Raw genomic sequence first — 12,613 nt, 5'->3', positions numbered from 1 at the left:
TAACTAGTGAGTACTGTATCTGGTTAATCCAGAAACTAAAGGCCAGCAGAGATTTAGATAAATTTAGCACCAGTACTTTCAAAATAGGAGGCCCGAGAGGCAGCACTCAGAGTGAAGTCCAGATTTCCTACCCCTCTGCAATACATGTCTCTAGAATCAGCATGCATTTTGCGTGGTGCAATCCTAACTAGTGCATATGATATGACAATGTAGGAGGAATCAGAAGGAGATCAACTTGAACCAGCTTCATTAGCCATGAAGAAAAATTCTGTCTCAATTTGTCCCTTCTTGCTTTGCTCTGAGGACTAATTAAAACCAATTATTGCTGGCTAAGAAGAAATCTGATGGTTAAATACTCACTTAGAATATACTGCAATACCAGTGCAGAAGACACCTGATGGCTGAGATGCTACTGTAAATAGCACCCTTAAAGACAAAGATATATTTACAAAATTCCTGAAGTACACCATTAGTAGGAGGAGGGTGCTTGAAACTGGGTCCTCCAGAGTTTTCTACATTGAAAGGATCTATACATGGATAATTTGAAACACAGTGCCATAAATATAATCATTGACAAAAACATTTCAATTAATACATGAAAGTTAGGGGCTTTCCTAAAAAAAACCTGGCAAATCCTTCTTACCTTCAATCACTAACTGCTGTAGCAATTATTCTTTATAGCTGTAATAAAGCTGTAGGCAGTATGTCCAAGCTATAACAACACTTTCAAAAGAGTAAAACAACTATATAATGTGAAATTGTGTTGGGATCAATACTTTTAATGAGATTTTAAGACATAAGTGGAAGTTTGCTCTTGACAAAATGCAACCTTTATTAATTTGCACAAAACACTGAGTAATGTCTTTGTGAATTTAGACTTACCAAAATGAACCTGGGTCAAAACCTTACTTGTAAGCAATGTTACAAGGCACCTTCTTCGCTTCATTACTAGTTCACATTTTTTGAGAAATTCTCCTGCTCAGACTTTTTGGAAAAACAAATCTTTTCTTACTTATCAGACAGTTTTGAAATCACATTAATCAGTAATCCATTTACAGCAGTTACTGAGTGGGCATTGGTACTTAATGTGATAACGTACACTGCAATTCGCCAGCAGTCCTGCAGTACACAAACATTAGAAATATTTGAAATAAAACATTTCTGATCCGATGAGGCCTGAAATTGGTATAGTAAGCAAGAGACCAGTAACCTTTAAACTGTGGAGATAGGTAAAGTGACCTTCTGAGGAACCCTCCTCCAAACTAGGAAGGCAGTGCTGTGCTGGGTTTAGCCCACTGCTACCAGTGTGAGTCAGTGTATTTCTTAATCTGCTTGTTCCTCACATATGTAGAAATTTGCATTACTGTGCTGTGGATTAAACTGAGAGCAGCACTATAAAATTAAGACTGGTGTTAGCTGAATAATTAGTAGGGTGGTTCTGATAATAGGTCAGGAATTAAAATTAATACAGTCTGCTTTATTAAATTACAAGCAATGGATGCCTTACATAATTTTTTTTTTCTTTTTTGCTTTTACAGGGATTTGGCAAGTCTGGCCCTTTGTTCTGTGTCAGATTTCATGTTCAGTATTATGTAGGAAATGGAAGACTAATAAGGTAATATTTCAAGTTATAAAATAAATAATATTGATACTTAACCTCAGAATTGCGATAAACCTTATCTGTGTTATGTGCAATAATGCTTGATGCAGAAACTATATTTGTTCATAATATATGCACTAGTTTGGAAAAAATAAAACAGCCAAAAAATAATGTATTTTCAACAAATTAATTTATTTACCACACAATGGTCTCGGAACCTTTAGGTCTACAGCATGGTAAAGGCTTTCCTTGCAACATTGTTTGTGTCAATGTGACCTTCTCAATCTCACACAGAGTGAAAAAGTATGAAGTATACACAAATATTAATCTTTATCCATAAGATATGATGTCATTGACAGTGTGTACCATCATAAAGCACATGAGAAAATGGGAGGAGGCCATTTAATATATCCAGCACAACACACAATAGAATGTACCACAAGATAGATTTACAAGTTTGTTAACCCATGGGAGACAAAAGGGTGTATCTACAAAAGAAATAGTAGTTGTAAATGCAAGATGGATGAAGCTGACCTACAGGAAGCAACCTCTGACAAAGGTTTAGGGGTTTACATTGACAAAATAATTTCATTGTCTAGACAATGTCAACAAGTTTTTGAAAAGTCTAATAAAATGTTAGGTTATTTTGTAAAAAAAAAAAAAAAAAAGAAAAAAAGAAAAAAACATATATACCAAGGAATGTGAAACAAGGGATCTTAATATAAACTAAGATATGTTATTCTAAGACAGTAGGTGGAACTAGTGAGATAAATTGTACAATACTCTGCAGTTTTGTCACAATTGTACAAAAGACATAACTCTCAAAGCTGTGCAAAGAAGAGTGACCAAATGCCTTCTGGGAGTAAAGGTCTCCTGTAGCAGTCAGTTGGAATTAAATATCTTAACTTTGAACAGAGAATGCTGCCTGGGGACCTAATTCTGGTCTTCAAAATCTCAAAGGCAGCAATAACTTTGATCGATTAGAAGTATTTCACAATCAGTCACCTACTTGGGGACACTGATGGAAACAGAAGGAAAGATTATTTATGAGTGAAGCTAGGTAATGCTGCTTTACACAAAGAGTCACAAACACTATCTATATGGAGTGAATGAACACATTTCCCCCACAATCCTAAACTTTAATGGGCAATGCCCCAACCATTTCAGTAGTGATCCTAGGGAAAAGTCACGATGGAAATATTGAGTTGCATAGATCATACCATGCAGTATTTTTTTTTTTTTAAAAATCAGACTGTGATTTTCTGGATTTTATATGAATTTTGTTCTTATTGGTTTTAGTGACAGGACCACCAGACATCTCTATTACTGCCTCATGAAGGAGAAGGTCTTGCATTCTGAATGCACCCATAAAGAAGAAATCTACTTTCTCCTAGCAGCTTACGCATTGCAAGTAGACCTGGGAAATTACAAGAAGACGGTACATATTGGAAAGTACTTTGAGCCTGAAGCCTACTTCCCCCGCTGGGTAAGACTTCTGTGAAAAGAGTGTTTTAATACAGTTTGAAGGTTAAAACGCTATGCCAGGTCACTGCAGCCAGTGGCTTGTTTAAAATGGCATAAGCCTCTGAAATGAACTTTGTCCTTGCCAGAATGCATTAAATTTCATAAGTACATGTTCACTACTGAAGAAATGAATAGCCATAACCTACCATTGCCAAACTAACCTAATCCAATTCAGAATGGCTGGGCAGGGGAACAAAGTCTAACATGGCAGCAGTAGACACAAGGCAGAAACCCGACCCAGTACAGGGTGCTAACATATCACAGAGCTCATTCATACACACATACAGACACACAAGGCCAATTTAGGACTGCCATTTAAACCCACCCATCTTTGGGATATGGAAATAAAAACAAACTTCTTGGAATGGATTACAGAGACAAAATTCTATGATAAGCACCATATCTGGAACACAGCACTTGTTCTGATATGCATGGTTGATATCATTATAGTAAGGGAAAACATCCAAAACAGACTTGTGGAACATACTGTATTTTATCCAACAATAAAGTTAAATCCCTGGTATGCAGCTGGCAGTGATGCAACTGTCTGGCAACTTTATCAGTGCTAATGTGTGTTGCATTCTTTGTTTCATATTTTGAAAAGCTGCCTGCTACTGACTTCATGCGAGGAATGCTGTGGGCTTAAGGAAATAAAAAGCCTTAACTCACCTGCAAACAATGATGACATTGAAACTCAGCATTTTGATATAATCAGTATTGCCTTTTTAAACCTTTCTCATAACATAGATGAATATCTCCCCTTAATTGATTGGTAAATAATTAGCAGGAGCCATTCAGAACTAAGTATAGGTGGCAAGTAGCTTTACATTTTATGCATCTGCTGCACAGGTTTTCTATTCTATTTTTTATATTTTTTATGCCCTAAATGGACACAGTACTTTGGGGCATATGCAGTGTGTCATGGTAGCTAAAGTGTGGAGCTAATGCCTCTGTCTATTAATTACTAAATTGACTTAAGCCCCTTGGCGTTAACCTCGAGTGTGACTCTGACTCAGAATTCTATGCAGTTACAGTTAAACCTAGGTGAAGCTCGGGCTGATATATAATGATACAATTTATAGTGTAAAGACCAAATAACTCTTGAGATGAGTATTCTGCTCCCATCTAGCAGATAAATGAATATCATGCAGCACAAAAAAAAAATCTATTTTTTCTGTCATGTTATGGACACTCATCAATATTCATGAATGAGGCACAGCCTCCAATGGAAAACACAATGACAAATGAAAAGCAGTAAAGGCAATTTTAGAATGTACTAAAACCGAACCATTGCACAAATCAACTGATAATGGTGACAGTGTGAATTGGTTGTCAGACTTTGAAAAGGAAAGTGAAACTCATGCAAGTTATGGAACTGTATGACAGAACCCCAGTGATATGCCCGTTGAATTCGGTCATGTTATGCTTCACCGTGGTGCGACATTAGTTGCATGACAAAAAGGCAAATCAGTTGCGTTCAAATGAAAGGACAAGCAAGGTGTTAGTCCCCTAAGCACTGTTCACAATACGACAACTGCCAATTTTTGTCAGAGGAAATGTAGAAATCACTAAGCCTTGCTCCATGGTAGCCTGCAATAAAACAAGGGACGTATCGATCATGCAGGTCTTACAGACATTCTGCCCTTTCATGTACAAGCAACAGAAAAAAAAATCTAAGAAATATGTGCAAAGAAACATGCTGTTACTCTCCCAGTTGTGACTTTGGCTGTGTCTCAGAACATACCACAAATAACATTTATTAAATCTGCATCAATATAGCAGTGGACACTAAACATACCTTTTCTACTGTATTTATGTTGACGTTTTGGTATTTGCATGTTCCTGTTACATGTAACAACATTTTTTTTTCTTGTTTAAAAATTTTTCAATGTATTTGGCTAATTTTTCTGGGTGTAAAAGTAACATTTAAATAAGGTTAATATAGTTTTGCAGTCCATTGGATGTAGAGAGCTATTAAAATGTGCAATAAGTCACTCACCATTTCTTACTTGTGTTTCTTGTAATTAATTAATAGGGTGTTTCAGAAATTATTTTAAAGCTGACTAATTTAATTTTTATTTTACTTGACAATGAACTCTATCCCTGTAATAAATAAATAAATAAATCAGCATAGTTCACTTCAGGATTATGAGAACCTACATCCCATCCCAGCTGCTCTCGCTACAAAGCAGTGCCAACCATGGATAGGACAGCACCAGTCCATTACAAGCCATGCCTCCATAGGCACACATATTCACTGTAAGGCTTAATTGACTTACCTTATTGAGTTGTTTTTCATTAGCATCTTTACCATTTGTTTCCCCAACTAAAAGTCACAACCAGCCACCCTTGTAGTATTTTCTTCATATGTTTACAGATTTTATGTTTATTGTTGAAAAACAGAGTAAACGTTAGAGGAACTCCTGCTGTTGGGCAGAATGGTCTGAAAGCGCCTGACTGATCTCCCATCTACTATGAATACAATAAGATGTAACATCTTCAAGTGTCTCAGGAACTTCCAGAAGATGTGATAATAGTAGGCCATTAACAAGAATTCTTTATCTCCACAGATCATTGTGAAGAGGGGATGTGACTACATCCTAAAACATACACCCAAAATACATAGCGAGCAGCAAGGAAGGACAGCCAAGGAAGCTTTACTGAGATTTATTAAAGAGTCATGTCTGTTGGATGATGTGCCTGTCCATTATTACAGACTTCATAAGGTATTGCATTTTGTTCATTTATCAGTATGAGGAATTGAAGTTACCTGGAATTTTGCTGCCTTTGTATTTCAGCTACTTGTTAACACTTCTAAAGTACAGCAGACTATAGTGTCCTGTCATTGTTTGTATTTATCATGAAGAGGTTTGTGAGGGGTGGACCTGGGAGTCATAAATAAAAGAGATCGAGAGTCAGGGTAAAGTCCTCTTTCATACCAACTTACTGTAGGTGTGTGTGAAGATGTTGTGTCTGTTAATGCTCCCCACAATGTGTGCTTTGATCAAAACAAAGAAAGCTTAGTACCACAATAAGATTCCACAACAGACTCTCATCCTTATAGCAAACAGACATTGTGAGAAAGGAACCATGTTAAAAAAAAAAAAAAAAAGTTCATCCTAATACCTAACACTACATCCCCTCTCTTTCATATTAATGGGAAAAGACGCCTACCTTCAAGTTGAACAAAAAAAAAAAAAAAAACACACACACTTTTGAGTCAGTTACATAAAAATTTGTGAATATGCAAGCTGAATTGTTCAAAAAACCACGTCAGTTGCCCACAGCAAAAATTGTATTTGTGTTGCTGTTTTTTTTTTTTTTTTTGAATCAATAACACTTGCATCGATGTAGATTGGGGGATAGTCTGCAGTCAGTGTGTGACAAACCTCCAATTCACTCTTCGCTGAGACAAGCAAACGGGCGCAGCTACAATGGGGAGCTTGATGCGGTTTTTACTCCCAAAAAATAAAGAAAAATGGCAGAAAAGTGAAAGAAAACTTACCATTTTCACAATGATTGGGAGGAAGAGTTCTTTTAAACGACAGTGAAAGAAAAGTGTGTATGTCTCATATGCAGGGCAACTGTGGCAACGGCAAAGCGGCACAATGTAGAGAGACACTTCAGCACGTGTCACAAAAGCTTCCATGCTAACTACCCACCTGGCAGTGCACTACGGGCAGAAAAAGCTTGTGAGTTAAAAGCAGCTTTAGGTGAACAGCAGTCTTTTTTCACAAGGCTGGTGAAAAAGTGACAAAAAACAAATGAAGCTTCATTTAGAGCTGCAAATTTTTTGATAAAGAACAAGAAAGCCTTTTCGGACAGGGAGATGCTAGAAAAAAAAGCAATGATGATAATTGCAAACACTGTATTCAAAAGACGAGAGGAATGGTCCCGATGTCATCTTCACTGTCTCCGATATCCAACTGGGGGCAAGTATGATGGTTAGAAGAGTGTTGGCTATGTCTAAGAACTTGACAGAGCAGCTGGACCCGGTTCTGGTTAAATGCGGGTGGTTTAGCATCCAGTGTGTTAAGTCCGTGGACAGCAGCAGTACATCACAGCTCATAATGTTTATTCAAATAATGTTTGATGATCTCTCCACAAAAGAAGAACTCCTGAACTACTGCCCCTGAAGATAACGAGGGGAGTTGACATCTACAACATGTTGAAGGGGTTCTTCGTGGAGAAAAGCGTACCACTGGAAAAGCTAGTGTCGGCGACTACAAACAGGGCTCCCGCCATGACGGGCCAACATGCAGGCTTCTTTGCGCGATGCAAAGGTGACACAGACTTCCCAAAATTTCTACATTACCACTGCATCATACACCAGGAAGCGATATGTGCAAAGTGACCGGCTTTGATCATGTGATGACTCCCATCGTGAAGATCATAAATGGCATCTGCTCCAAAGCTAAACAACACAGGATATTCACTGGTACTATTGGAGGAGCTGTCAGCCGAATATGGTGACCTGTTACTACACACACAAATCTGATGGTTCAGCAGGGGACGAGTTTTGCAGCATTTTTTTGTCACTTTTGGGTCAAATCAAAGAGCTCATGCAATCCAAAGGGGGTAGACTCCTTGCTGCTCGAGGACAGTGAGTGGATACTTGACCTTGCGTTTTTAACGGACATCACTGGGAACTTGAACCATTTGAGCTGTGAGCTGCAAGACAAAGGTAACTCTGTCGCAGACATGATAAGCGCTGTAAACGCATTTAAAGCGAAGATGAACATTTTCTCTGTGCATTTAGAGACAAAAAAAGTCCTACACTTTTCCTCCGTGCAGTCAGTGCTGAATGACAGTGCTTCTCCATCTGAAGCTTTTAAGAAAGCTGTCAAAGCTAACAAAAAGTCATAAACAGACTTGGGCAAGAGTTTGAGAACAGGTTTTGTGACTTGGATCAACCTGAGCCATGTTTGTCATTCATTTCAAATCCTTTCACATGACATGCATTGCTGAGCAGCTAATTGCAACATTCAACTTGGATGCTGGACAGGTAGAGACTGAAATCCTAATGTTACAAAATTACCTCCACCTCAAAACCCATCAGGAAGCACCAAACTTTTGGTGTCAAGTGGACATAAAAATACAAAGGTGTATGCACAGCAGCTATGAAAGATGCCAGCCTTTTTAGTTCAACCTATCTCTGTGAATCAGCCTTTTGTGACATGAACTTCATCAAATACGCCTTACTGATGCACATCTACAAGATTCACTCAGAGTTGCAGTGTCAAATTATACCCCTGATTACAGTACACTGTTGAACAGCATGCAATGTCAGGCTTCCCACTAACAGACATTTACAGACAAAGAAAGAGATAACAGATGTTTCAGTGAAACCCCCATGGCAACGGTAAACTCAAATATTGTGCAAAAATGTGAAAAATAATTTGTTCAAAGGTGTAACAGATATTATGCTTTGTTTAAAATACTGTAGATTTGGTGATTAGTACTAATGTGATAGGATTCATTTTAAAATGATAAGAGTTGTTTTTTTTTTTTTTTTAAATCTTATGTAATGTCCTCTGCCAGTCAGATAAACTCCTTTCCAGTGATCACGCAGACAAGAGTTTCCAGTTTGCTTTCTTTACTGAAGCCAGTGTAGAGTAAAACTACAAGTAAATAGTAAACAGAATTAATTTCAGAAATCCTTACATACAAACTCACGCAATAAACGTAATGGCAGAATTACTTATTCTTTACAAATACTTAAAAAATAAATAAATAACAGTCACTTGAATGGCAAACATCTGTGCAAAGCTGGTAAGAAAGTCTGAAAAAGGTACGCTAACAAGTAATTTTAATGCAGTGAAAACTCCGATAACAGCAGTAAGTTGCTAGAACGTTTTACCTTTAAACATACTTCATTAAATGACTTTAAATACTTAACAGACTCACAAATATTCATTAACACAGAGAAATAAATAGCTATAAAACATTTCTACGTACCGACAATGCCTTTAAAGCCAAACTGAACATTTAAAGCAAAGGAAGTGAGACAAACTGGTGCTCTCCGTTTGTTTTTACTCCCTGAAGCTCAGCTTGATGACATCATTACCCAGAGACTCCAATACTAGCCACCTGCAGTAAAGAAATGCCGAATTTCACCACTAGATGGTGCTAATCTTGATCCTTTCCTATTTCCAATCTTAACTAGAACAGCACATCTTACATAACATAATTTGTACAAACATGGGACAGAGTTCATGATTTGTTTAAAAATGTTACAAAGGTATTGGTTAGTATAAAAAGGACATGATATATGAATATTTAGTATTATTAATGTCATTAAAGGTGAACCATGCAACTTTGTTATTTAGGAAGTTTCAACAAGTAACCCTTCGTATTACTCGGTACTCTTGAAGTAGCTCCCCGTTTCAAAAAGGTTGGTGACCCCTGCTCTAGGTAAACACTGGAAGCAACACAAAAGTACAGTACTAATCTTTACTGGAAATAATACACATACTACCCCTTGGGCATACCTACACAGGCTTAAACATAGACCCATGACCATGCTGCACCAAATGCTCACTCGTATTAACTGCCATACCCTTTTCTGTCTCTACCTCTTTCTCTCATTCTGATTTCTTTCTTCAATAAACTGAGTGCTTCTTACCGTCTATACATCAGACTCCATCTGTAAATAATCTCTGGAATGGAGGTGGCTTTAAACTCCTCTCTGGGGTCAGTTCTGCTAAGCCCTTTAATAATTTCTTGGCTCAAGAATGGCCTTCATCTCACTCCAGGAAAACTACACTAAAACAAACCCTTTTGACTTCTGGTGTCTTTGTTTCCCTGAGCATTCCATAGCCTTTAAAGAACCAGTTCTTTTGAACAGCTGCATGGTATTTTGTGTTTTTTGAAGGACAGCATTGTCCCAGATGTGTCTTATAGTGGCCCCTGAAGTGTTACCACCTCTGCTGTAATCTCCTTGGCCCCATTGTGTCTTAAATAACTGATGGAAGAACTGAAGCAGTGACACGGTTGTTTAAGCTAGTAACTCATGCCACTGGACATGTCAGACTTGCCGACTGCAGTTGCTGATCTTGTTGCTGGACTTTGCCAGTTTAAATGACTGAACATCACTGGGCATGTCTAATTTTATGACTGCATGTCAAGCTTCCAGCACAGTTGTTCTTATCCGGTTTTCTGACAGCCAATAACTTTTTACCTAGCAGTGCCAAAGCTGTACCAAGGGTTAACAGCTACAGTGAGTTCAGCCGCAAGCTTTGCCCTTTTTTTCTTTTATTGATTATGTCATGGAATGAAAAACACAAGATATCAGACAGATGGAGTTCTGTTCCATTTGTGAGGTCCTAAACACCTGTGTTCCTTATTCTTTTTTGTTGCATTATATGCATTGTACTTCCGGATGAGCATTCATTTGTTGTCAGGCTTTCAGCTGTCATGCACACAAGCATGCCACTATAATTAAAGACAATATCATACCCATTTAATTTTGTCAGAGTGTGTTGTGGAGTAGTTGGAGTGAGTCACTCGGCATGTCGCATTGTGCAACTAGTTTCACAGGACCTCGTCACCAGCTGTATTTTACTCACTAAGATGATGTAAATGAAGGCCTTGCCTGAAAATAGCTGAAAAAATCTCATAATGTAACATGGCTTTTAGCCACTGACGTCCTGGGAAAATACCTTTGAGCATAGTTCCTCTGGGGAAACCCCATACCCAACCATACTATTTACATTGGCATAGCAAGTTATACTGTAATTGGGAGCATGTCTCTCACTAAAGACACATATGGCCCTTAACAAATTTCCCTGCCCCTATTACATTGGGTAAACAATGGTATATTACTCTTACCTTGTAAGTTGCCTTGGGTAAAGGTGCCTGCCAAATCCACAATCATAATAATAATAACAATAAGTAAAATTCTCACACCTACTGCATCAAGTTAAATATCATGGGAGACTGGACCCTATACCCAAAACAGGAGCCAACCCTAGAAAGCGTGCCAGTCCATCACTAGGTTCACTTATATTCCCATCTTGCCAATTTATTATTGTGCATTAACCTAACATGCACATTATTAGGATGTGTGGCAAAAACTTATAAGTACCCAAGAAAACTGTACATAGCTGGGTCTGGTGCTACCGTAAGAGGCACCGAATGGTGGTTATGGATGGATGGATGAGAATAATAATATGTCCTGCCAGAAATTACGCCATTCTTTTCCTATTGTCCAGCCAGACAAAGGTTGTTTTATAGGGACTTAAAATGTAGACCAGCAAGCTTACTACTTTTGTGTGCAGCTCACAGGCCTTTTAATGTTGAATTTGTATTTCTACAGGATAAAAAAGAAGTCAATGCCTCCATTCTCCTTGGGCTAACACTGAAAGGACTACATATTTATCAGGTATGTGTAAATATATCTGTAAAGTTTCTTGGCTATCATTTTTGTTTGAATTTAGTTATTTGCAAATGGTATTTGGTAAGTTCAGTAATGTGCAACAGATTTCAACCTTGGGGAGTATTTGCATTATTTCAAGACAAGGAGTACATGTAGGCTGTAAGGAATACCACAAAAGGGTTTTGGCTCGAAGAAATCAGATATTTTTAAAAAATGCTCATTTTTACTATTAAATATTTTAAAATTTTCTCTTTACATTGTGGAGCCAAGAAACAGCAAAAGTAACATCAACCAGAGACGTGTTTTGTTCACAGTGTGCTGCAGAAAGCGTTTGTTTACATATAACAGTAAAGGTTTGTATATAAATACAGTATATTGCAGAAAGGGGTGCTGTGCTTATAGGAAAAACCTACATGTTCACCTTTTAATTTTATTCACAGTTAAGGTTAACTACATTGAAAAAGCATTTATCAATTCATCATCTTTCGAACTTATCAATTCTCATGCTACGTTTCAATTAGACAGATCCTAATAAAGCATCCAGAAAACAGAAAAACAGTTAAGTATGTCATGTCAGCCATCTTCAGTCACAGGTGATTCAGCTTGATTCATTTATTTACAATACATCTTCAATGTACATTTTCACGACTATAATGTTAATTAATGCCACCTACTCCTGTCACAAGGATGACAACTAAACCTGGTTTCCATTACACATTTCTTCCTTTGGTTCTTGGAACCATTTATAAAGATATTGTCATGTCATCCTACTGGATGTGCATTTCTTTAATAACATTCCTGTGTAATAGCGGACATGCTCACACTGGTGAAATCCATTGGGAAACTACAGTCTCCCCTTACAAATTAGTATAGATTGAAAATTCAACCACCTTAAAGTGTGCCTGTACAAGGATGCAAAGTACTTATACCATTGTAACTAGCTGACTAAAGTATTAAGTCACAAATGTATTTTTATTGTGTGATTTGAAGACAAAATTATGGCAATTTCAGAAATTTATGGAAGATATTGAGTTTTGCAATGCAAGTTCAATTTTGGAAGTATTGTATTTTTCTGTGAAAACTGAAAAATTGACATTTTCTGTTCAAATGTG

The 12,613-nt window shown here is 37.4% G+C and overlaps 1 protein-coding gene across 2 annotated transcripts in view; it reads left to right on the top strand.

The window, feature by feature from the left end:
• LOC114665659 (FERM domain-containing protein 6-like) overlaps positions 1-12,613 on the top strand; it is a 71,477-nt gene that overhangs the window by 42,865 nt on the left and 15,999 nt on the right. For both annotated transcript variants that reach the window (XM_028820268.2, XM_051919352.1), the window contains 4 exons: positions 1,539-1,615; positions 2,900-3,086; positions 5,695-5,850; positions 11,442-11,507. In XM_028820268.2, the coding sequence (XP_028676101.2) occupies positions 1,539-1,615; positions 2,900-3,086; positions 5,695-5,850; positions 11,442-11,507 (486 nt within the window). The remainder of the gene's footprint in view (positions 1-1,538; positions 1,616-2,899; positions 3,087-5,694; positions 5,851-11,441; positions 11,508-12,613) is intronic.

The sequence above is a fragment of the Erpetoichthys calabaricus genome, chromosome 15 (assembly GCF_900747795.2).
Source record: "Erpetoichthys calabaricus chromosome 15, fErpCal1.3, whole genome shotgun sequence".
NCBI lineage: Eukaryota > Metazoa > Chordata > Cladistia > Polypteriformes > Polypteridae > Erpetoichthys > Erpetoichthys calabaricus.
The sequence above is the reverse complement of the archived record's forward strand: the minus strand, read 5'-3'. Positions and strand labels throughout refer to the sequence as shown.